Raw genomic sequence first — 26,799 nt, 5'->3', positions numbered from 1 at the left:
ATAATCACTGATTTATTTCTATTAGGGAATTATTTATGTCCATTTTTGGAGCATCTGCCCTGCAGAATAAGAGACACATCCTAAGTTTTAAATAGATGTGAGTCATGTCTGAATTTCTCTAATCTATAGTATATCTAATCTATAATCTAACGAGCCCACAGCAGAAATTCTAAAATACTCTAATTACATAAAGCAATCATAAGGTTTCTAGAGATAAATGTTTAAATTTGAAATATTAGACAGTCCTTATGGAGATAAATGTAAATTATGGGCTTTGATTATATATTTTAACCAAATATTTTTCCAGAGTGAAATGATTATACAAAATGAAACTTTATTTTAATAGTATTAACTTATTTTGAAATGTTTTTCCTCTATAAAAAGTTAAAATTGATTTTAACTCAAATAAAATTATGATGCTGATGATAATGAGTTATTCCTTGATAACCTGAGGAAACTAACAATAAAGCTCTATATTTAACCTTTATTATCGTAATTTTTTGGGGTAAATTGTGAATTTAATAAAAGCATCAAGGTAAAAAAAAACCTCAAGTCACAGGTCATTAGAGTTCAAATCAAAGTTAAATCTCAGGTCTTTTCAAATATAAACATCTGTAATTAGGATCAAGTCATCAAGCCAAAGTCCAATTACTTCTAAGGTACAGCTGTAAATCTATAGATATATTTTTAAAAGATCCTTGAGGATTTGCTCTATAAAGTCATTATTCTGGAAAAAAAAAAAAAGTTTCATATGAATCAGTTCATGCTCTGAACCAATCAGAGCTTCACACCAATGATCAGTTCTTACATGTTTGACTCTAAATCATGTTTTAACATCGACTTTCATGTCAGAAGGGGAGGATTTAGGCAGCTGCAAACAAACACTGTAATCATACTTTCCAATTCTCCATAAAGTAAAGTTTGCAGCGCAGCTTTTCCTTTTAACGTTTTTATAATGACTGAACATCAATGGCTGCAAACATAACAGCCTCCCTTAAATTCTGACCTATTTTTCTTTTTAAGTATTTCAGTCTGATTCCTTGATTACAAAGACCAACTGTCCTCAAATGTAAAATGACATTTTTCTGTGCTTCACCCTCAATTAGCTCTCTGCAGGAGGAGCTCTCAGTCATCTAAATGTACCTTGGCTCTGATTTAGTCTGTGTTTGCCTAAAAACACTGAGCGTATGATTACAGCTGAGAGAACATGGGGAAAGCGGCTGACCAGTCATTCGGTTTGGCTGAAATCCGTCAGTCATTCAGAGGATCTGTCCTCCCTTCACCGACTGCATCTTCAAGATTAAAGGAGATTTAAAATCATTCAAGAAATTGATTCTGACATTATTGAAATATAAATCTGTTTATAAAAACTTTTATTCTTTTTTCATCACTTCGATTCTGTCATCAAATCAGGTTTTATAAGATGTAAAAAGCTGAACCAGTTGAGTATTTGAAGGTTTGTGCAAATATAAAATTATTTGGTTAATTATAAATAATAAATCATGTTTAAAACTGCTACAGATCAGCAAATCTCTGAGTTCAAACAGTGTTTATGCTGTTTATTTCCTTACTTTACATGACTGAACACCAGATAACACCAAGCTTCAAAGCCAGCTTAGAAACCACCTCGTCTGCAGAAAACAGCATCAACTGAGCTCTGTTCTCTACAGGTGTGTGTTTCAGTGTGGGGTACCTCCACCACTCAGTACCCCGGCGGTTCGCTGGTGCCAAGTGACTTCAAACACCGCTCAGTTATTCGGTGCACAGCAATAACATTCAGCTGGTGAAAAGTGACATTTTTGAAGAAATTAAGAGGAATTTGACCCCAGGCATAAAGGTGTCTTTCTACAGAGCTCAGCCTCACATACCACAGCTGGGGGGGTGGAGGGAGGAGCAGGGAGGAACACCGAGCCAGGAGGGCTGAGCAGATACCCAGGAAGGACTGTCAGGTTGGCAGGAGGAAGAGGAGGATGCAATATGGATTCAAAAAAATAAGATTGTAACGACAAACAGGAAAACTAACAATCTAAAACTGTGAACTATAAATGTTTTGATTTTAAGCTCCTAACTTTAAAGCTGAAAATCTAGTAAATCTGTGCTTAATACATTTTACTTAATATAGAAACATTAGGTGGAAATTATCTTCAAAAATGTCTTATGTTTATCTTTCGTCTTAACCTGTAGGTCTCTAGGTTAGAGGCTGATGCTGCTTTTCTAAATCTGCTGCTGCTGACTTGGCTGAAATAGTCTGCTGGTCCTGAACAGAGAGGTCATTGTGCTTCCTCCATCTGCTGGCAGGAGTTGGTACTGCAGGAGAAAAAAAACCCACTGAGGCAGTTTGGAGCAAAAACCTGCTACCTGGATAAATAATAAATATATAGTTCTCCTCGTCTACTTATTTTAACCAGAAAATTGATGATTAGCTCATGATTTATAGTGCACATACTCTGACTGCAAAAAAAAACTTAAATGTAATTTAAACTAAGCATCGTTTAATGGTGCAACAATAATGTGTAGTTGTGGTTAATAGTATGTTAAGTGTGTCTGGTTTTACTGTTGGTAATGATAAGGTGGACATGGAAATGAATAGTTGCTGAACATAATAGAGAACAGATTCATCCTCATAACTCTGTTGTGTTTTATCAGGGTTTCAGCAGAGGGAACAGAGGCAGCATTGTTGGGGGAAGTTTTCTCTGCTCTAATCTCAGCTGTGCTGCATCCTTTTAGGTGGAGTTCAGCCAAACAGGTGTGGAAGGAACATGGAAAAAAGTTGCTGCTAAGGAGAAATTACAGAGGAGGAGATAAGAGGAGGTGGAGAGAAGTTGGCAGCTCATTGATGCTGGAAGCTTATTAGGATGAAAGCTCAGCACTCCCTCTAGAGGCTAATAGGTGGAAGTGCAGGGGCAGTGGTCAGCTGGGGCCCTGGGGTCCTGCTGGACTGAGGAGGGGATCAGGTTTCCAGGAAACTGTAGAAGAAAACTTCAAATCTGATCACTGCTTGTGTTTAAAGTGGATCCTGAAACAATTCAAGCCTATTATTAGTTATTTTCTAATAATAGAAGGACTGGTCTCTAATGTGGCTGCAAACATCAGATTATTTTTTCCTTTTAATAACAAATGAGAAACTCTTCAAATACAGTATTAAAACTTTTACTCAGACATGATACAACAAACAGAAACAAGATTCAGAATTAATGACTGAAAAAAAACCAAACGATATTATTCTTTTTTTTTCTTCTTTCAATCCCCAAAAAAAGTCAATTAGCTCCACCAGTAAAACGGAGTAAAATACAAACGGGACCAGAAAAACAGACACAAGAGAAACAGACGAATCAAACAGAAGAGTGATAGAGTCAGGTCGGGTTTTTTTTTCTTTTCAGTTCTTGCATTTGTTTTAATACTCGTAGTAAAGAAACGGTGGATAGCATAGGTTGAATTTATGGAGACGAGAAACAACACAAAGAAACACTGTGAAAGTTTTTTTAAGATGAAGAGTAAACCATTAAGGAAGATCCTAGATCTACTGGAAAATATTTTTTTTTCAGTTTTTCCTCTTGATCAATAACTGAACACCTGATCCATCTTGTTTAACTTCTTACCTCCCTCTGTGTCTCAGCAGACCTTTACGTAGCCAAAAACCATAAACACCGCCGTCCCTCAAGAGGGCGGCCATTTTGAATCAGTCCTTTCTATCGGGTTCCTTCACTGTAGCCACGTCTTGGTCTGGGTTTCTTCTCTGCTCTTCCTCTAAAGCTACAACCACAGTTTCTACAGCTCCCAACTACGCTCACACTCCAACCAGAGAAGATCAGGTCCAGGGTTAGTCTGGCTCTATCTAATCACTCCTTATTTGCATTTCTCTCATATATTTGTTATCAGGTCGTGGGACCCTATAAAGCACCAAATGATCAGCTTGAGCACCCAGAGGGGTCCTCGCCCAGGACAGGCCCTCTCCACACAAGCTGCCATTTCCATTCCTATTAGGGCCCCTGTTCAGAAACTACTGATGCTAGCGTTAGAGCACTGTCTTCACCGTGCTGCACAAGAATCACGATTTACACAAACGAAGAGGGCAGAGTGGCCCAAGAATAAAGATGGCTGCAGACAGCTTGGCAGTGATTGAGAACTGTGAGGGTGACGGTCTGAAGGCTGCATAGCTCACTCTGAATCTCTACGGTTGAACCAGCCTCGGCTCTGAGGGGGTACAACGGCGCCGCCCTGTCTGATCGGGTCACCCAGTCTATTAAAAAATAAGATAAAAATCCTTTCGATTAAATCTCTACTCATAAAACACAAGAAAATGTAACAAAGATGGCGACGGCAATACTGCTACGCAGTCAACAGGTGGCAGCATGCGCCTGCCTTGAGTGCACACTCGCAATGACGAAAATTTGTGGGAGGGGCGGTGCGATGCGGCGGTGATCGCGAATCATCGCAGCTCTGCCGTCAAGTAAAGTAAGCAAACAGGAAACTGCTAGCTTTCAGCTACGGCAACTGAGATGGGTCAGAACAATGCCAGGAGGCGATTTTATTTTTAATAAAGCTTCGGCTCAACATCCCGGCTGATTTTCTCTTGACGACCCCCAGCGTGTCACAGCCAGAGTTACAGTTTCTGCCAGTTAAAACATGAAGCTGCAGATTAATGAAAACATGCATAAAAACATGGCCACACAGCGAGTAAACGCCTGCTAAACGCCTGCCTGCTCAGTGGCCTAGCTTAAAAACCTGCACCGCTCCATAGCTTTTATCACTGTGTTTATAATCATCCGAAGCTAAGCTGTCAGCTAAATAATGAAAACAATATAGAAACTTAAAGCAAAAACAAACATGACTGCTGAATGGAGGGATGTAGAACACTTTACTGCTAATTAACACCAAATAACAGATCAATAAACACGATGCGCGTGTTACAAGATAACTGTTCTCATCCTCATCCCTGGTTATGAACACGTTAAATTATTCACGACAGGAAGCTCCAACAGAAGAGAGGAAAAACTTTATGCTAGCAGGTTTCCAACAGTTGGCTTCAGGACTCAAAGCTGCATCGGCTCGTTTTCCCGCATCCTAAAGCACTGAGACCCTCATGAGGGTGGAGGTTATGAACACGCCTCCATCTTTCTTTACTGTCGTCAGAAGCCGACTTTTCTGCAAACAAAGGAAACAGCAAAAATTAAACCAAACATCTAACAGATGGAAGCAAAACTAAAGCCAGGCAGCGCTCTAAGGTCAACTTTCCTAAATTATTAAGAGTAAATCTTACAGGTCAGCTGCAATCCTCACATCACAGCAATAAGTCGGCCGAACGTTCAAAGAATCAGAATCTGATCCTCTCATCATCTTCAGATTGTGAACCTGATAGCTTCCAAACCTTAGGATCTCCCTAAAGATGAGTCTGAGCGTAAGAAAAAACGTCATTCTCTACCAGAATGAGGCCGGTGAACATTTTATACTTAAAGACAACAAAGCTGATGGAGAACAGGCTAGATCTACGTCTGATTTGTCTGAGTTCTTGCATACTGTATTTGCATTGATGTGAATGTGCAGGTCATTAAAGACCAGGTTAATGATTTAGCACCTGGAAGAGGACAGCTGGACCTCTTCACGAGAAGGAAAACTGCAAAAAATGTTCTGGTTTCTATCAAATCTGTTGGCGAAGGAGGCAGCTGAATACTTTAGATTATCGACACTCTGCCGGAGGGGGAGCGGAGGCCTGTGCTCCCCGGTGCTGCTCACATTTTGAGGGCGTGTGGAGGGTTTTCTTCTCAACGCTTCGTAGCTGCATTTGACTTTTTTTTTTCTTCACAATTTTTTTTTCTTTAAATCACAGTAAACATCAAGTGCTATAATGTCGAGAAGAATCCAGCCAATCGGGTTACTGGGAAGGACAGGAAACGTTGGCAGACGCTGGTGCAAAAAGCAGCAATGAGGTGTGGTTTTGGCCCTGGTCAGTTTCAGGTTTTTTGTGATTTCAAGAGATAAAAACGTCACGTTTTAATTGAAAAAAAAAAAAAAAAAAAAGCAGAAAATAGAAGTTTAAATTTTTCGAAGCCACATGTTTTACTCCAAGTGTGAGCAGGCCTTTGTTTCTGCACAACATCTTTTTTTTGGTATTATTTACAGCTATTGTACAAAAGATTCAAGCCAACACACAGAAAAGTCCAAATCCACAGGTAGTAGGTGTAGGATTTTCATCACACGGTGGAGCAGATTACAGCTCAAGATGTAATCCAAACATCGGTTCATAGTTTATCCATCTACAGCCGACCGGTTCTGTGAAACATCTGCAGTTTCACCGAGGTCCATACCGTCAACGGGGGGGATTAAAATATACTTTTCCTGACTTTCTCATTAATTCTGTTTCCATTTCCAGCTCTGCTCCCGATTCTTTACGAAAAACAAGCGCTCAGCTCCTGGTTAAGCAAACGGAGCAGAGCGGAGTCACGTCAGTTAAACATCCAAAGCATTCGGTCCAAGGACACTTTAAAGGTCAAAGGTCAGGCGATCTGACCACACACTCTGTCTGATTATATACATGATTACTTAGACGGATCAGAAAAAAATTTCCTCTCTCGCTGGATCAGAGCTGGTTTGGTCGTTAGGGCAGATTCTCATCAACAACCAGGAAAGTTGCTAGTTCCAATTCCCAGGCGTGGCTTAAATCTGCCCAGGAAAAAACAATCATTCATGGGACGTAATGAGGAAGCCCTACACTTAGTACCTTCAAGTTCATCTCAGGTGTTCAGGGGGGGGCAGGTGGTCATTTTTAGGGGAGAGGTACATTTACACAGTTACAACTCACAAAAGTGCATCAATGACCACCAGGCGGGGGAGGTGGGGGATAAAACAGGAACAAATACTTTTTTTTTTCAACTTTCCATGAAGCTTTACTTCCTGTAAGCTTCAAGCGTCTTAAAATGCCAAACATCCTCAAAGTTGGAGATAAAATCTAAACTTAGAAATAAAATAAAAACAAAATAATTCAAGTCATTCTTCCTTTCTAACGAAGCCCGCTGTGCGCATCAGGGTTGGAGGGACTCTGTTCCGTAAACAGAGCGCTCCCAGCCCTCTTTTCCTGGATTTCAATGCCTTAAAAAGCGCTCATTTTATGAGTACAGTACTTCAAAAATAGAAACTCGAGCAAGTGTCAGCATATCAAGAAAAAAACAAAAACAATACTATGTTTACCTGATTGAATAAATTCGCTCTGATGATGTGTTTGCATGTTCTTTAAAGAAGATTTAGTTTGGATGGTGGATTCAAATGCTACGCATCTGATCTCCAGCTAAAATCATCAACTAATAACTAACCAGCTCGTTCTGACAGACAGAGCAGCTAGAAGAGGCTGTAAGGAACCAAAGGAAGAAGAAAAACACCAGTTATACAGAAGCAAAAATCCCACTGTGAGATGAAAGGTGTGAAAACTGAAGTCTAACTTAGATTAAGACATTTCCTGGATGTGTGGGATCCTTCCCGGAGTCGACGCCATCGGAGAAGAAAGCCGATTATGGAAAACAAGTGAAAATCCATGCGTGTGTGTTAGCATTAGCAAATATTAACTTCAAGCCTTTTCTGTGGGGGTTGTTAGATCGTTCAGTTCGTGTGTCCAGTTTCATGAATGTCTGAACGGATAATTAAGCGTGGTGACAGGAAATGTGTGCGTGTGTGTGTCTGTGTGTAAAAGCTGGTACATTAAAACCAGCAGGTGCTGCAGTTAAGCAAGGCCCAACAGGAGGAGCCGGCGAGCAGACGCTGGAGGTCATGGGGGGGTCATCCTGGTGTGCGTCGGATCCTGACCGGTCTGTACGCGGCTCCCTTAAGTCAGCTGGTGAGGCGCCTCCAGCATCTCCATCAGGAAGGTGTCGATGGGCGTGTCGCCGATCAGTTTAAAGAAGAACAGATGCTCCAGGCACTTCAGACCGATGGAGCGCAGTGCTGGGAGTCGGAGGAGGAGCTTAGCAAACCTGGATGGAGCAGAAACGGGTCAGACGGGTAAACAGCAGCAGAAACGTTAAGAAAAATCATAAATCCAGACATTGAAGGAGATAATAAACATCTTCTAAAAGTTCCTTCCATGTTCTACTGTACCTGCCCTGCTGATCCGGGTACTTCTGTTTGCAATAAGCTTCAAGAGACGCATACACTCTCTCTCTGAGGAGCTCCACCTCACTGGGGTTGGATAAACCCTTGGCATCTGTCAGAGGAAAATAAAGCATCAGTATAGAAATCCAAACCCAATTCACTGGTTTCCCATCAGAACATGACCAGAACCTCTGCATTCGATGCAGCAGCAGCGTGTACCTGGGTTAAAGAGAATGATAGCGCGGAGGCAGCCCAGCTCTGTCTTGTCCATCTGCATGTCTCTCATTTTGCTAACAAGCTCTGTCAGAACCCTGAAGAGAGAAGAGATACGCAGTAGGATGGTGCATCAGAGAGGGGGGGTGGAGGTCATTAAAAGTTAAGAACCAGGAGAGAGAAAAAGAGCAAAGCATTAAGAAAAGAGAGAAGATGAGTCCATGGGCCCACATGGTCGAACAGAAAACTGCTTCTCAATGCTTTTTCACAGGAAGTATGGTTTGGCTGAACTGCTGGTTCTGAACTGCTGGTTCTGAATTAGGAGGAAAAATAAAAACTGTTTAAACCCAAAGTGGTTTAAACAAGATGGCTGGTCTGTTTTCCAACAGATTTACTATGAGGTGCATAAATATCTTAAGTAAAAACGTCAGAAGTTCAAACTGACAACCGATGAGGAAACCGTAACAAAAAACATGTTAAATAATATTTAGATTTTCTAACCCTAAAGCGAAATATTTTTAACTCAGCCAGTTTTAAATAAACTATAGCTAATATTTGAATTGTAATAAACCTAAGACTTTATTAGAGCTGGACCAGTATAGCTTTAGTTTTTTATGTCTGCAGTTTTAGGAATTACAGCTTTTACATAACTCTTCATCTAACTGTAGTTTGCTATCAACATCAACCCCATCATCTCCACTAGTCTGACATTTTAAACCAGATCCCTGTGGTTTACTGTTAAAATATTAACATAAGAACACATATTTGCAGTCATTTTATTATGCAAGCCTTAAAAAAGGAAATAAACCAAACTGTTGCATGTTGAGTATTAGAGAATATTCATCAAGTGGAGATCCTTATTAAGAATGACTTTTTAACGAAGTTATCATCTTATTAAAGCTACAGTGTGTAATTTTCATTGACCTCTAATGGTCAGGTAACATCACTTCTCCCTCTCTGACAATACGGAGATCATCGTGGTATAAAATGGCTTCTGCATCGTCCGCATCACCTATCCTGTCAAGTGATGACGAGGTTCGTTAACATAGATAACTTTATAAGTAGTATTTCTTTGGTCTGTGGAGGATAAACAAACATATAAACAAACATGATGACGATCTCAACAGTCACTAGTTTATCAGCTCCTAGATGCCATAGAGGAAAGATGTCTGCCTCCATGTCGGATACTATTCAATTATAAATAACAATTTCTAAGGCAACATAAAGATGAAGAGATTTTCAGTTTGTAGATGATATAAATAACATAGTTATGCATAATACGTTACATTTCTGTCAGAAAATTGTTGCAATTATTACACACTGTAGCTTTAAGACACAAGTCATGAATGCTGTAATCTATAATAAATAGGCTCAGCAATGTTTCTGCAGCTCATATAAGGTCAGATTTATAAACTTAAACTGTAAATCCCCAGATGGCGTTACGTAAAAGAGAAAGAACACCATTATATCTCTGTTTTTGAACCAGATTCTCCCAAAGCTATCATCAGTAATATGCTAATATGATTTTATTCTTTTGGTCTTTTAAAAAAACGGCTTGTTTTTAGTTTAGAATATCTCAGTATCCAATTTAATTTGCTCTTTTTTAGGTGTAGGGCTGCAAATATTGGTCATTTTGCTAAATAATAAATGTGTCAATTATTTTTTTAAATAATCGATTAATAACAGAATAGCAAAAGAAGATGCATAGATTTTTTTTGTTTTACAGTATCTAAACCCACTGAATCTAAAAATGTGCCACATAAAAAGTTGTGGATAGGATCTACTGACTCACAGAAAGGTTGTTAAAGTCTCTCTATTCCAGTTAACCATTAATCTCCAATTTAAAGTGGTTAAAAATTATTTCAATACCTTCATGATCAATGTGATTAATTGGTTCATCCCTACTTAAGTTTATATTCATATAAGGCTAAATAAAATTAATTTTAGGGATTTGGGTATTTTTACTTTAAGCTGTCATTTGTTGATTCTGAAAACAGAATCAGCCATTAAAAACTAAAATGTTTATTTAGATTATTTAAATTCAGAATGAAAGCACCAAAAAAAGAAACCCTGAATGGTCTTCAAAACATTTCACTCTCGATTATCACATGTTCAAATAAAAAGGTTAGCATGCTTCGTGAGAAGATGTGTAGGAATTTTATTAACAGCGCCTCACAGAAATGTCACCTGGATTAAAAACAGGAAACCGCCGGGACAACCAAGTGATGCAAATTAGCGTCGCTTTATCTCCCGATGAATCGTCTACGATCAAATGAATATCTGTTTATGAAGTTTTGTAAACAGGCACCAACTCTATTAATAAACCACAGTGCCAAAGGAAGGTTGTTTTTTCCCCTAAAGGTGTGGATTTGTTTTGAAAGTTAGTGGATATAAAAGAATAAAACAGAAATGATGTAAACACTTCATCAACACAAGCCACTGATGTTATGAAACGGACGCTTCCGATGGAAGGTGGCGTTTAATGGTGCAGGTCAGGTCAGAACCGCTGTTATTTAATAATGATCCAAACAAACAGGTCTGCTAGAATCACTAATGCTTTGGAAACCGCAAAACTCCAATTCACACTTTATTTTTTGGTTCTTTGTCCTTAAAAGCTTTGGTTGCAGAAGATACTTCTGGTGATTAAAAAAAAGCAATAAAAGCCACAAACAAAATGGTGTCAAACAAATGTTATGACAAGGCTGAGGTTTTTTTCTGTTTACATTTTTAATTTTATACCAAAAAAATCAGAAAAATGGTGCTACAATCCAATAAAAGCTGTGAAGCTTCCCTGTTGATTTTCACACCTAGTCAAAGAGGAGGGGTTCAGGAAAGGTGTTTGTGTAGTGGCGTAATTACCTGTCAAATAGGGCCCCAACCTCAGCATTGTTCGCCCTGTGTATTCAATCACAATGTGTTATTACAATGTCATTACACAGATGGACAGTACAGCATCCTGTCTGTGAGCTGATCTCTACATGTAGGCCATGCTTAGATATGATCCTCAGATCAACACTGCGCTCAGCTCCATCTGAAATGAGTCCTTTTGTTGCTTCCTTTACATTTCATCCGAACCAGAACACTGTTAGGGGTTAAAAGCTTAAATTGGAGCTCTGCTAAACATTACAGGGAGCTTTATAAAATCTTTAAAACACCATCATTTTACTGTTCTTCAGCAAGCAGAAGATGTCAGAATTTAAATGTATATTTGAAAACAATAACCTATGGATCCACTGATTAGTGAAAAATCCCTCCATGTCTGATGGGGTCTCAGTGCTGCTGCCTTAGAGAGGAAAACCTTTAAATAGTTATTAAGCTGTGGCTCCTTTGCTGTGCTAAAATAAAGGGTCTAAGCAGTGATACAGGATTAACTTTAGAATCCTGGAGTTCATCTAAAGCTAACTGATCTTATCCGTCTACTAATAACTAATTAATAAGCAGCCATTTTGTTCAAACTGGAGTTTTCACTTGAGGGTCTTTCATGGAGGGCTAACTTTAGCAAAACCTGTTGATTGTTTTTGTTTTTAAAGTAGCAGATTGATTAATTGATATGTGAAAATTTTCTTACAAATCAGATTTTCTCTTGTATCAAAAGGATCCTTTCATAATGTGAAAGGCTAATTTTTTATTTACAATATGAGGAATTTAAAAAAAGGGTGCATAATTACATTTGACCTATTTATTGTGCAATCTATATTAAATACTGACCGAATAAACAAACAATATAATTTCTTACATATTATTCAGTCAGTTTGATTTTTAAAATAAAACAAAATGGGGACCTTATAGGTTACTAAATTAAAAAGTGATAAACTATGTTAAACTTTTACATTTCCACTAAACTAACATGAAAAACTATATTTAAGATACAGGGTGTTTCGCTCTGACACGATGTCAGACTATCTACCTCTTTGTTTTAATGGAGGGGACGGACGCTCTTTATTTTCAGTTCAATGCAGCAATCTGGATTGGTTCAATCCGCTGCTGGGAGAGACATTTTTCTGTAACTGTCGGTTTTAACATCTGGTTCCATTAGCTTTCAGGGGAATGCTTAAAACTTGGCTCCATGGAAGCCATTAAAACAAAAAAGCCTTTTTTTCCCTCTACCATGTCTTCTTCATGTTACGAATATTTTGCAGATCTGTCTATTCTCAAATCCTCACCTTCCAAGCAGAACAGAGGAAACGGTGCTGCTTCACCATGCAGCACAGCTAAAAGCACTTATTTAGGGGATAACGCCTAGAGTTTATGGAGTGTTTATATTTACTAACAGAACCAAATTAAGCAAATTCCACATCTTTGGTGCAATTAAAAAGGGTAAATAATCCTTACTGGACTCTGGATTGATTCATGTTTCTGCTCTAGCATGCCTCTGCTCCGTCATTACTTTTTTTTTTTCAAATATCAGTGATGCGCCTCTTAATAAAGAACTGTGGCGCCCTCTGCTGGATGGTGATAACACTAAACCACTGAAGGAAATTGCTTCTACCCAAATGTTACCTGTTGATGTAACCTTTAACCTTATAAACCATCATTTGATATTTAAACATGTTGATTATTTGTTCACTCCCCTAACTTGAACACCTGAATCAAAAGCGGACCTTAACCACCAGGTGTTGTTGAGCAGAAAACATCTTAACAGTTTAGTCTGCACTAATTAAAGTAAAGAAAACAAATCCAATTGTTATATTTTTAATTAGTTCTTTGATCTAACAGAGGTTGAATTTAAAGGGACAATAAACTTGAGCTTCAATGAAATTATCAAGAGAAAAAAAGGATTATGAAGTGATCCCAACTAGAGTTGCAACTAACGATTATTTTGCAAATCGATTAATCCGTCAATAATTTTTTCGATGAATCAATTAATAATCATATGGCCAAAGGTTTTTTTCTTTTCTTACAAAAGTAAACCAGGTGAAACTAAAACTTTTCCACTTTAGGAATTCTGCATAGAGCATGTGTATCTTAAATGCAAAATGTTTATACATTTCCTTTACAATTTTTATATAATTTCTGCTCTAACTGGGCCTCTCTGTCAGCTAAAGGCATATTTTACAGCCTTTATACTCCAGTTAACGATTAATCGATTACTAAATTATTTGACGATTATTTCAACAATAGATTCATCTGATTAATTTTTTCAGCCCTAATCCCAACCAACTTTCCTTTAAACCAAATTAAATCTAAAATTGGCTACTTATAATAACATAATTACGGTGTAAGTGACAGTGAATTAACACGTTGTGATGAGACTTTGATTTTAAATCCTAATCAAGGCAGATAGGAATGTAATACATGGATGAATTAATATTTGCGGAAGCAGATAAATTATATAAAAGACAGTCAGACTTTGCCTAAACCCTTTTTCAGAGCAATCATCTTAATCTTATGTAAACCATAAAATCCCATAGTTTATACATTAATGTTTAACCAAAATAGCAAAAATCTATCATTTAAGAAAAAACAAAAAAGAAATAAAAAACATGGACATGCTCTATAACATTCACAATAACCAGATGCACATTTATAACTGAAATTAAAAATATCTTAAGGAAACTGATCTGATGTAGTCATTTGTTAGTATATTTTCCTCCTCCAGCCATTGTCATTGCATTCTTAAACACTACGCTGGATGCTAAGCCAGGTCGCTAAGTCAGGGTGGGCGTGCATGCATGTTCATGGGTAAGCATTAATCACCAGCCTCCCTCGCCTTTCATGCACTAACGTCTGACAGCCAGAACATAAAAAGCAGCATCTTTCAGCCAATAACAGCCAATGCAGAACGCAGCAGTTGCAGCCAACCAAATATGAGAAGATACTACCCTAAACATTTAGCCCCGGTCATTAATTAATCAGCTTGATAAGTATTTATTACTAAATAAAAGCATAAAACCATTGAGACAAATGATTATATGGTACAATTAGACTTTATCTCATAGTATAAGAAATCAATACAGTAGCCCGCAGAGGTTGATTTTTTTTCAAGTTCCGATCTCTAATGAAGTTCTGTAAATACAGCAAAATGTTTTTATGATCACGTAATAAACTATTAAATGTCGTATAACTTTCTCATCTGTACATCAACATGTGAATCACCTGTCAAAGATGGCTCCGACCCCGGCGCTGTGGGCACTGTTCCTGTGGACATGAAGGCCGGTGGCCAGTAAAATGCCGTCCTTCACAGAGATGGAGCGATGGGAGAACGATGCAATCAGGAGCTCATTCCAGCCTGTTGGACGGTTACAGTCTCAGTGTTTAACAAAAAACTTTCTCCAGCAATTTAACCATATTAGGATCTACTAATATCACAGGGATCCAAATTTAGAGATCAGACCTATGGATCATTTTAATATTATAAAAAACAAAATCCAACATATTCATTTCAGGTTATAATAAGAAAAAAAGTTGTTCTACCATAATCTAAATTAAACTGAAAATGCTAAAAACCTTCTTTCCAGGAAAGCAGAGAACTGCCTAGTCTTCCCAACCAAGGATACAGAACCGGGCTTTAATATGGACCTCAGGCAGGAGAATAAGATAAAATTGATCAATGAAAGTCAGACTTTTTCCAACCTTTTTGCTGTTTAACCTCTTGAAAATCTCATGATTAACCCAGATAAACTGGAGGAGGTTTATTCTATACTTTCAAGTGACTCTCTGTGTTTGAAAGGGTTTATAGTTTAACCACCTCTAAAGCTTAACTTGTTAAACTAATTTTAAAATGGTTATGAGCTCTAATTCCAGACTGAATTTGTTCTTTTATGATACCAGAACAAGTAAAGATCTCTGAGTGACTGTCAGGATGGTACAATAAAAACATCTAGGTAACAAATAAAGATGGAAGTTTAAGCTATAAATGATAAAATGCACATGATACAAAGTTATAGGACTGTAGTGTCAGAAACGCAGATAGAAGCAGCGACAAACCTGCACGGAGCAGGATGACCTGATCATCCAGAGGAAGCTCAGAGAAGTGAGGGATCCTCTTGGCCCATTCCACCAGTGTGAAGAGCTGCTTGTCTGCTGCCTGACAGATGTTGGTAACTGGATCATTGGGCTGCAATGTGTAGAAACAGAGCATTAGGAGGGGTTCATGTTTTTACCATAGAATCAGCTTATCAATATATAGATAAAAAGAAAAAATTCATAATACTTTAATATCTGAATAATTAAAAAATCATTCCGATAAACTGCTAGAGACTCACAGAGCTGCCGCCTGAACTTCCATCTGCATGAAGCTCCGTTTTCTGCTCCACAGCCATCTCTGCCTCCAGAATCTTCTCCACCGGCATCTCCTCGTTCACCGCGCTGGTGGACTCCACCTCGCCTTCGCGCTCCTTGTTCCGTTGCCGCTCCTCCTGGACAGCTGCAGAACCAGGAAACGGAGCAGGAAAGGAGTATGGAGAGATATTTGTGCCATCGGTTTGAGCGCGCAGGAACCAATCCGAGCGCGCAGTGAGACAACGCGCGCGCACGCAAAACCGGTCTGGCGCGCGCTCAACTCTGAAAAACCCTATCAAACACACTGTTCTCGCGCTCAGTTTCATCTCTGCGCGTGCTCGAATCCGTCTCTTCTCGCGCTCGCTCGACCTACTCTCTCTCCGCGCTCAACACCAGCTGTGCGCTCGGCTGTTTCTCCGCTCGCTCGACTCTCTGCGCTCGCAACTTCAGCAATGTATGTAAATGAACCATACCATCAGCCAATCACACCCAGCTTCTTTTCATCCAATGAAAGCATTCCTTCCTTCTTCTTCTTCTTTTCTATCATGGTGGATCGCAAGCAACTTTAAGGTGCATACCGCCACCTACTGTTCATGAGTGTGTAGCAACATTGTTTTACATCTATTAAATTCTATTTTTTAATTTTGCATTCTGAAGATAACTAAATAATGCTTTCCTTAATCTATAAATATCCTTTATATTTCCTTTATTTCCCAATAATCCTTTAAGACTCCATTCTTGGCCTGTCATTTCAACTACTCTTCTCAATTTTTCCCTTTCAGGTTCATATGTTTTACAGTTCATTAATATGTAAGCATTCGTTCCAAATACTACATCCGGTTAAATGAAAAAAAAAAATAAATAAATAAATAAAAACACAATCAGGAAAATCAAAAACTCTTACAGTTATTTTGTCAACAGTCCTAAGATAGTACTATAAAATATCTTGAATTATCTCAAATAAACTTCAGTAAAACAGTTATTAGATCATTGCCTCATCCATCTCTTTTACCTGCTATTGACATGGATTTAAATTTGCTGTTTTAAAAGAAAAATAAGGAGGATATTTCAGGTTCAAGTATGGTTCAACAGTATATAGATAATGTTTTGGATCATATTGGCCTTACTCTTAGCTTTTGTGGCGGGTGTTTCTTCTTTTTGTTGTTTTTGTATGGAGGTTGGCAAACAACAATTACCGCCACCAACTGAAAAATCCTGTTTATCAAATTATTCTTTTTAATATATATAATAAAGAATAACCCTCTTATTTAGAGTCCATCTGTAAAAGGTCTTCTAAATAATAATTGTTAAATTTCAGATCAGGTCTGCTGTCTGAATAATTGCGTTTAAATTAATATAACGGTCACTGATCTAAAATCAGAGCAAACTAAACTTCTTAATGGAACGATTTCTTCAATCCATTGTAAGGCCAATATGATCCAAAACATTTCTCCTTTGTAGGCTGAATTCCATCACTGATTCTTTTACCCGATTTAAAAATAAATTCTGAAACTAAAACAAAACACCATTCCTAATATTGGAATATTTTTGAAGCATCCATAAAAAATTTAACATACCCATAATATTTTTTATCTATATATTGTTGAACCATACTGGAACCTGAAATATCCTCCTTATTTTTCTTTTAAAACATCAAATTTAAATCCATGTCAATAGCAGGTAAAAGAGATGGATGAGGCAATGATCTAATAACTGTTTTACTGAAGTTTATTTGAGATAATTCAAGATATTTTATAGTAATATCTTCTGTCCATCAAATGGTTAGGAAACTGTAAGAGTTGTTTGATTTTCCTGATTGTGTTTTTATTTATTTTATTTTATTTTTTTCATTTAACCGGATGTAGTATTTGGAACGAATGCTTACATATTAATGAACTGTAAAACATATGAACCTGAAAGGGAAAAATTGAGAAGAGTAGTTGAAATGACAGGCCAAGAATGGAGTCTTAAAGGATTATTGGGAAATAAAGGAAATATAAAGGATGTTTATAGATTAAGGAAAGCATTATTTAGTTATCTTCAGAATGCAAAATTAAAAAATAGAATTTAATAGATGTAAAACAATGTTGCTACACACTCATGAACAGTAGGTGGCGGTATGCACCTTAAAGTTGCTTGCGAACCGCCATGATAGAAAAGAAGAAGAAGAAGGAAGGAATGCTTTCATTGGATGAAAAGAAGCTGGGTGTGATTGGCTGATGGTATGGTTCATTTACATACATTGCTGAAGTTGCGAGCGCAGAGAGTCGAGCGAGCGGAGAAACAGCCGAGCGCACAGCTGGTGTTGAGCGCGGAGAGAGAGCAGGTCGAGCGAGCGCGAGCAGAGACGGATTCGAGCACGCGCAGAGATGAAACTGAGCGCGAGAACAGTGTGTTGAGAGGGTTTTTCAGAGTTGAGCGCGCGCCAGACCGGTTTTGCGCGCGCGCGTGTTGTCTCACTGCGCGCTCGGATTGGTTCCTGCGCGCTCAAACCGATGGCACAAATATCTCTCCATAAAGGAGAAGCACAGGATAAACATTGGTGGAGAAAAAGGGGAGAAAGAGTGATGAAGCAAGAATCCGGTATGATAATAAATGATGCGAAAGGAAAAAATATTTGAACGCATTGAAAAAAAGAGGTGCGTTCAAAGCAACAGATGAAGATAAAATAAACATTAAAGGTGGAAAATGTGAAAAACATAAGGGGAAGAAAGGAGTGTCGATCAGCAATAGAAAATATTTGAGCACAGAGAGAAAAGCAGATAAATAATGCAGAAGAAAACAACATGAAATATGGAAAAGTCATGAGTTTATATTTCCAATCAACAATAATGAGCTGGATTCTAGATCTGAATAAGAAAGTGACCTGAAATCTGAGCTCTTCAGACTAAAATAAAAAAAACGGTCATTCTTTAAATGTTCTCATAGCGAGATTTCGTTCACAAATTCACCAAATCATGACGAATCTGAAGCGACCTGATGACGGAGTTTCCCAAGCACAACTTATTTGGCTGTAATAAAACACTTGGAAATGAATCTTCCTGCTCTCCACCCAAACTGAAACTCAGGCTTTGAAACCCTCGCTGTTGCTACACAGAAGATATTTTCAGTTTTCCCTGCCATGTATTTTAACCTTTAGATTTCTTTTTACTTTTTTTAACCAGGTAGGTTAGTTTAAAAGGAATTTTTATTCACAATGATAACCTCAACCAAAGGCAGAACACAGTGTAGACCTTATCTGCATGTTTTTGTCCCAAAGCAAGAGCAGCTTTAACCAAATATGGAAGCAGTTATTAAAGCTCAGTGGGCTGGGCAATATGGCCAAAAAGTTATGATAAGCTTTTCATATTATTTAGTATCGTTAATTATTGATTTGATTTTTAACTTTTTAAAATAAGGACAAGCAGAAAAAAAAATCCTGATTTAAATTGTGATCATTTAAAGGTGACTTAAATCCTTAAACACCTCAGCCTTTCCACCATCTTTGCTTATTTTGTCCATGAGACGTTGAAGAGCAAAATATTTTCCTCTGTCTACAGCCCCCACAATGCTGTGCTGTTCTGAATCAAGAGTTCTCTAATATTACAAATGGTTCTATTAGATGCGTTTTCTTTTGAAATAATCAGGTGTCTACTGAAATACATTTTAGCATAGTTTGATTTTCACACTCTAGATGTATGCATTTTTCTGTCATAATTTTTAAACTCTATGGACACACAAGTGTTTAGATTTCTTGCAAATCAAAGTTTCACCTGGACTTCTGATAATTTAATGCTTTTATTTTAACTTAAAAACAGTTTGTTAGGCATTAAAGCCCTTTGCCCAGTAGAGCTCTCTAGCACTGCCACACCAGAAATCACGGGTTTAACCACCACCATCAGATTAGATAACTTTTTATTTGTTGTTGCTTTAATGTAAATAAACTCTTTTTACTCAGGCAAGTGCTTTAATAACAGTTTAATTCATTAATGTGCAGTGACCCGCTAATGAGCAGTAGATGCTAAAATGTGGAACTAAGCCACAAAGATAATTAATAAGAATTTAATAAAAATGTGTGCATGAAATTAAGCATCCATAATTCTAGATCCGTGAATAATAAAGACTCGGATCCGTGAATAATAAAGACTCTGAGGTTGATGGCTACAAATCTCCTATTTCAGGGATGTACGGTTGGCTTTTTCACCAGGAGCACTAGTGCTCCCAAATGAACAAATATAAGAGCACAGAAAAAAATTAGGGGCACTATGAACTTTCCTACATTGGACCTTTTTTTTTTTGTAAATAGACCCAGGTAATAATTACTATTTTATGAAGCTCTCCTTTTTCAAATGGGGGTTTTCGGTAACAAACGCAGGGAAATCTGCCTGCTTCTACCCTATATAATATAGGTTGTCCTCAAACTCAAGTCAAACGACGAGTTTGATCCAATCTGTTTTAAACTTATAAACATGGTTAGCAGTGTTGCTAAAAATCATCAAAATACTAAATTCTGTTTGCTGACATTTCCAATTAGAAATGAAAATAAAGAGCCCTTAAATCTGTGTAAATAATAATGTATGAAGGTTTTAACTAATGCCATATGGCATTTATTGCACTTTTTTCTGTAAGAGCAGTCACTACAATGATGCCTTATTAATCGGTGTTCTAAGATTATTAATGGGTGTTCTAACATTTGTGATTTCCTCTGACAAAAAATATGCATATCAGAATAAATTATGTTAAAAAAGATAATGTTTAGACTTCATAGGTCCATGCCTCGTGCTGACAGTGTTACACCTCAGTCAGCCAGAGGTGAACTGCTGCTCAAGGATAGACCGTCACAAATCAGTTTGTCACTTCCAGCCTTAATTAATTCTGAGGTCTTCGAAGGACCCAGCCTTTGTGGCAGAGTTTTCACCAGGATGTTTTATGAGCGCAGCAGAGCGGGTAATGAAGTAATCACATAGACTGTGATTACAAATTCTCCAAATAAATGTTAAGCTCAAGATTAACTTTATTTTACAAATTCTAGTGTTCCTGAACTGAAACTAAATCAATTTTATGTTATCAAATTGAGACAGTAGTTACATAGTGGCTGAGGTATGAATTAATTGCAGGGAGGATCTATTTAGTGCAACAGGTTCAAAGGAAGAGGGAGAAACGGGTTGCAGCTGCAGTTTGTTGGAGGAGGGATGGGCTCGCTCACTCATTACATGCTGAGGACACCAAACTCAGAGCTATTGGTCACTAAGGTCTTCAAGAAGAGAGGAAGTAGTCGCTAGATGATGTTGCTAGTCATAAAAAAAAAAAAAAGAAAAAGTCTGAAATCCGCTAAATATAGCAAGGGGTTCACCTTTTCACAGCACTTCTCTTATATTTGCCATTAAGGAGGAAAAAGTGTTTTAAGACACTGTTATAAAGTGTTGGCGCTCATCAAAAGTCAGAGTGTCCACAGATTTCCATTGTAGTTCCAAAGGTTTACATATAACCAACATCAAGGAGGGATCTTGTTTTATTTTCCCCCAAAGCTTGCTCTCTGCTGTCGGGGCTGCAGCGTGTTCACCTGCCGGTCAGCTGATTGGAGTCTTAACGGCACTGGGTTCACGTTTTCACCACGCTTCTCTAATGTTTAAGTGTGAATAAGGAGGTAAATGTGTGCACACTGTTTTGCCGCATTAGTGGTCGCTGCCGGATATCTGTGAGGCAGCAGTGACGTCTCATAACCTCTATATATAAATATATACATTTAGCATTTAACTTTTCAGAAATGTATTCTTTCTTGTTTTTTATGTTTGTTTTATTTTATAAAAGACAAACAGATATCTTACCTAATCTAGCCTGAATTATTTTAGAAGTACAATGTGAATAAACGGTGAGAAATCTGTTCTCGCAAGTCTGGGCCTATTTGTGTTTCCAACTTGCACACATCTATTTTTAGGCTCAAATGCGGGTGAAACTTTCACAACATAATTAAGATAAAATAGCTTATCAAAGACTAGGGATTTTTTCCTAACTGCCCGTTCTTACAGGATAGAAACAGCTGAGGAAGTGAGTGAGGGTTTCCTCTGCTCTGCCTCAGGATTTAAAATGAGGAAATCGTTTTAAATGAGCTCCTCCTAAGTGACAGCAAATGTAACATGTCTCTATGCAGCGATGGCTCATACAGACAGCCACACCCCCCTCCCTCTCTTCTCCTTACATCTGTTGTTCATCTTGGCCACTACAGGAGGGAGGGGGGGAGAGAACGAGAGGAAACAAAAAGAGGAAGAGAGAGGGCAAGGGGTTAGTGTTTACAAGACTCATCCACCCCACATCCCTCTCTACAACTCTTCTCTCGTTCTTTCCATCCTCACTCCCCCGATTATCAACTACTTTTGTACGTAACACCGCCTCAGCAGAGTCAACGTTCAGTTTAGCTCCGACCGAAGAGCACATCAACTTCCAGATTATGCAAGAGGTCTCCTTCTACACTACCAGATTATTCTGTAATCTGTGAGAACTCAGAGGAGCTCTGTACTCACAGACCAATCAGTGTTTATCACAAGGCGACATCAGATTACACCAGGCTGGTCAATAATTACTCAGATGATGTGACAGGGAGGATAATTGAAGCAAAAACCAGCTGATCCCCTAAACACGGTCTGTAGGCTTTAAAAAGCGCAGAACAAATTTTGATTTTGAAACATTTAATGAAATGAAAACTAATTTTTCTTGTTTGATTTCATGATAGTAGGTGTGGTTATGGAGTTCAATCTTAGATTAGATTATTGAGGTTTTAACAAATGTATAAATTAACTACATTTTATAAACAAAAACTGCAAAAAATAGAGGATGAAACTGAACTTATGAAGTGTTTGATGCTTTATAACCAGAAAAACAGCTTCTGATTCTCTAAGGAAAAAAAATATTTCTTTCTTTATCTTAAAATCTTCGCTTACAGGAGATATGAAAACTTTTCAGTTTTATTTAACATCAAAATAGGATAGAATATATTTTTGTTATGAAAGGCTTTTGGGTGGAGGTTTTGTTCTACTACTGCTCTGTAAGTCACAGCAAACAAACCAAAAAGGATCTGACAGAACGCCCCAGCCCCACTGTGTTTAACCCCCCCTCCCCCATTCCTTTTTAAATCTTAAATCTTTCTGTGAATTGAATAAAATATTCTGCCTCTTTCTGATGCCTCCTCACCTTCTCTCTTCATGCCCATGGCGAGGCATTTCTGGTAGCGGCAGTACTGGCAGCGGTTCCTCTGCCTCTTATCCACCGTGCAGTCTTTATTGTCCCGGCAGGTGTAGGTCAGGTCTTTTCGCACCGTTCTTTTGAAGAAGCCTTTGCAGCCCTCACAGCTGTGGACGCCGTAGTGCTTCCCTAAAAAGCAAAACATTGTAAAGACAGCAGAAGTCAGTAGAAACAATGCACATGTCTTCAGACGTTTTAGACAGGCTGCATTTAAAAATGCTGTTCTGAGGTGGTTTACCGACCAGAGGATCTATCTCCGCAGATGGAACAAAGGCGTTTCTGGGAAAGCATGGGGCCTGGGCTGTGGGAAGAGAGCTGCTTCAAGCCAAGAGGAGGTTTCACATCATCGGAGCTGCTCACTGCATGGAGCCCTGACATGGTCACTGTTGAGTTGATCTAAAACAACAACCACAAAAAAATGAAAATTGTAAATCCAGAATCAACAGCTTAAACAAAGAAACATCAGACCCTTCAACCAAAATAACAATGGTAGCTAAAGGTCAAGCAGTTAAATGACCAGATACTGAGTAAATTTTAGTTCATCATTTACTGATAAAGGTTCACCTCTAACAAAATGGACAATAAACAAAAAGAAAATGTTTAAAATTAAAATCTACATTTTGTTTAACAGCAGATTTAGGGGAAAATAGTGCAGTTAGAATAATCTACTGGATGTAAATTCAACACTCAAAGATACAGAAATATTATTTTCATATTTCTAGGGCAAAGTATTCTGAGGAGTCTTCAACCAAACATTTTAATTTTCTAATGTATTTCCAAGATGTTAGGATCTGATGCTCACCTGGGGGCTGCTAATCGGGCCGTATCCCACAGACGGTGTGCCGGGGAGGCAGGGCGAGTCCAGTGATGAGCTAATAACAGAAAAAGGTGAGCCAATGCTGCTGATGGGGCTGTTTACCCCGGTGGTGGTGATGGGTGGCAGTGAAGTCATGGAAGCTGCTGAGGGAACCAGCGGTGGGGAGCGCTGGCCCGACGGAGGGGAAGACATGGACGAGCTGTCCGGACTGCGAGAATCTGACAGGAAGCCAGCAGAGAGAAAGAGAGGATGTCGGAAAAAGACTAACATGTCTGCAGCAGTAACTTTAGGTTTTCTTTAAATATGAGAATGTGGGGAGTTTCCCCTCTACGTTAAGAGTTTGACATTTTTATAATGTGAAAATTACTTTCTTACCAAAACAATAACTGAAGCTATGTGGATATTTTGTTTTGTTCCTTGAATTTGGATTTATTAAGCTGTTCCATAAAACATTGACCAACAATTTCAGGTTTTACTGTTTTAGAAAAAAAAAAGTTTTGATGACAAATAAAACCCAAAAGTGTTCTGCTATGAAACAAATATGCATTTATTAAAGATAAACTACATAGCAGTTAATGGAAAGCTTTGGTGACCAGGCGGATTGGAGTGGACAAAAAAATCTACATAAAACCATGTATTTTATTTCAATAATCCGGATTTACTTTGGTTTATTTCATTGTGCAAAGGTCAGGTGGACTTTGAAGGGTCAGCTCTTTTACTGCCAGTCCATTTTTATCTGTATAGCACAGTTGATTAAAGTGCAACACAACAAGTAACAAACAAGATAAAGATAACAAGAATTCAAAAAATTATAAAACATTACAAATGCACAGTAAAATTAGTCTAAATTGTATTTTTATTGTCAAACTCAAAATGTGCTAAAAGTTAAAGAATAATAGTGTTTGTAAAGATTTAAAAACCTTATCTGTGTTAAAGTAAGCAGAGATGGGATGTAATTAACAAGAATATTTTGAAATCCATGCTTTGATCTTTAATTTCCATGTTTTAGGTCAGTTTTATGGAAACAAACCCTGAAAGACTTGACTGTGATAAATGAGCCGTGTTGTTATGATCACTCTGAAAAGTTGGCACCCTCATCTACTGCTGTCTGGGCTTTCTCAGCTTTATGTTGCTTTTTGCCTGATCTCTTCATTTTCTTTTGAAAATAGAGATCAGCTGAAAACTCATATGATACTGAAGGAACTGATATACAAGCAAAACTATGTGATGTTTTAAGAAAGATAAATAAATCCCAAAAATTCAGTACTGTACTGTACTGTAACATTCTGTCATTTTATTCTCAGAATACAAACAAACATTCGCAGCGATGTGTGCCGATGTAAGTTTAAAAAAGCACCAATTTTAAACTTTCCATAACTTTAGTTAAAAAGAAGTGTTCAAAAATAGAGTAAGGTGTTGAAAAAAAAATCAGTAAACTTCATCAAAAACTGGGGAGTGTTGGCCTAGTAGATAGAGCAGTGTGTTTGTGCTCTAAAAAGGTTGCAAGTAGCCGGTTTGATCCCCGCAGCCTGCACTCTGGGTCCCTGAGCAAGACCCTTAACCCCTGATTGCTCCCCTGGCGCCGCACAATGGCAGCCCACCGCTCCCCAAAAGGATAGATTTAATGCAGAGAGTGAATTTCTCCAATGTGAGATCAACAGAGTTAAAATATTATTAATTATAAATTATTTAAAAAGATTTTAGAATGCTTTGTGACATTAAAATATGATGTCTAGGTTACTAAAATAACCTGATGAATCAGAGACAATTTTCACAACTAAAATTAAAACATGTTAAAACCCTCTTTTGCTATTTATGGGGTGATAATTGGCAGATCTACAACAACAGGTGTTAGCAGTGTTTCAATGTTTTACTTAATGCTGTTTTTTTAGGTGTAAAAGTTTAGCTAGAATTAACATAAAACCATCAAACCATTTAACTTCCAGTATAAATATAGCGTCATGTAAACAGACCATTAGAGGTAAATAGATGTGTGCCGCTTTAAGGCTCACCTCTGCTGTCTCCCATGATGATGGCTGGTTGGCAGCGATCAGCCGCGGTGCCTTCCTCTTTAACAGCCCGCTATCAAACTCGAGACCGCGGACTGAGGCCCGGGCCGGAGTTGGTTTGGGAAACCAAAAACGGGTCTGAGATTCCAACACAAGGGAGAGCCCACAAAAAAAAAGAAAAGGGAAAAAAAAAGGAAAGAAAAATTACCGTGTGTTGAACTTTTATTAAAACAAACAAGAACCAAACATCAGTTTCAAACATTTATCTCCCTTTAACCGCTAATATTAAAACGCATACGTGTAAATTCTTTTTTTTTTTTTTTTGGCATTTAGTGTAACGTTAGTTAGATTTGAAAGCCAGCCAGCAGCCCAGCTGATGCCAAGAACGTCTTGTCCAGATATATTACAAAGCTATAACGAATTAATATTAAGCTAACAACGTGTTAGTGATCTAACTCGATGCGTTTATCGCATCGATTATAACATCAAACAACAGCATAAACACAGACGGAGACCTGACAGATGGCAACAAACCACCGCTGCTATGAGGCAGCCATGCTAGTAGCATTAAAGGCTCGTGAACTAGCCAAGCTAACGTTACTGGAAAACTTAAAATGCCCGACTCTCCACAATATGTAAGTTTATTTAGTTATGTTTTAATATTAAATCATACTCACGACACTCAATGCACGATATAAATAACGTTGATATTCATTGTCACGTTTATAAAACATAAATGAGTGTCTGGTTGAAGTTGGCAAGGTAAGCTAGCTATATTTAGCCACCTAGCCCAGCAAGCTAACTGGAGCTAAAGTGGAGCAGAGGAGAACTGGACGGACCAGAAGAAAACAGATTATCACAGCCCGTTCCGCCTGTCTTAATCCCTCCCCTATTCTAGCTGAAATGAACAAGTTTATATCTAAAAAAATATATATAAAAAAAGATATGACGGTTTAACGGCGCAGCTTCTTCTCATGAAAAGATGTGGCGACTAGGCCCGGTGCCTCTCTATCTCTCCCCCCACTTCGCCTCGCAGTCAGGCCTCCCTCCCTTCCTACCCTTCCTCCCCCTGCGCCGATGAAAACATGATGATGATGGTGGAGGATTTGGCTTAGAGCTCCTGTACAGTTGAACATTGGCCCCGAAAAGTCACTGCAACAACAACAGAGCAGCGTGGCTCCTGAGGGGCTGTGTGGCCATGATGCGCCTCACATGTCTGACAGGGAGACGCATCCAGAGCAG

The 26,799-nt window shown here is 38.2% G+C and overlaps 1 protein-coding gene across 4 annotated transcripts; it reads right to left on the bottom strand.

The window, feature by feature from the left end:
• Positions 1-3,134: 3,134 nt before the first annotated feature.
• rxrba (retinoid x receptor, beta a) lies at positions 3,135-26,799 on the bottom strand. 4 transcript variants are annotated; one of them, XM_038302824.1, is made up of 13 exons: positions 26,508-26,799; positions 25,561-25,695; positions 23,534-23,766; positions 22,974-23,127; positions 22,681-22,860; positions 21,692-21,712; positions 15,498-15,658; positions 15,220-15,349; positions 14,389-14,521; positions 11,152-11,187; positions 8,299-8,390; positions 8,086-8,191; positions 3,135-7,961 (listed from the first exon to the last, which is right to left on the bottom strand). In XM_038302824.1, the coding sequence occupies exons 2-13, from the start codon at positions 25,574-25,576 to the stop codon at positions 7,814-7,816; spliced, it is 1,410 nt and encodes a 469-aa protein (XP_038158752.1). In that variant the 5' UTR covers positions 25,577-25,695; positions 26,508-26,799; the 3' UTR covers positions 3,135-7,813. The 4 variants fall into 4 exon arrangements, with proteins under 4 accessions (XP_038158752.1, XP_038158754.1, XP_038158753.1 ...); XM_038302826.1 differs by lacking the exon at positions 11,152-11,187 and having other exon boundaries at positions 26,508-26,798; XM_038302825.1 differs by lacking the exon at positions 21,692-21,712 and having other exon boundaries at positions 26,508-26,795.

The sequence above is a fragment of the Cyprinodon tularosa genome, unplaced genomic scaffold, assembly GCF_016077235.1.
Source record: "Cyprinodon tularosa strain WSP-4 unplaced genomic scaffold, ASM1607723v1 ctg5, whole genome shotgun sequence".
Classification (NCBI taxonomy): Eukaryota; Metazoa; Chordata; class Actinopteri; order Cyprinodontiformes; family Cyprinodontidae; genus Cyprinodon; species Cyprinodon tularosa.
This window is presented reverse-complemented; position numbering and strand designations above follow the sequence as displayed.

Excerpts from the sequence above, each read along its gene's own strand:
- rxrba (XM_038302824.1), bottom strand. Across the intron at positions 21,713-22,680 it reads CATGGGCATGAAGAGAGAAG|TGGCCAAGATGAACAACAGA; the intron begins GTGAGGAGGCAT and ends TCCCTCCTGTAG. Across the intron at positions 14,522-15,219 it reads GGTCATCCTGCTCCGTGCAG|GCTGGAATGAGCTCCTGATT; the intron begins GTTTGTCGCTGC and ends ACCGTCCAACAG.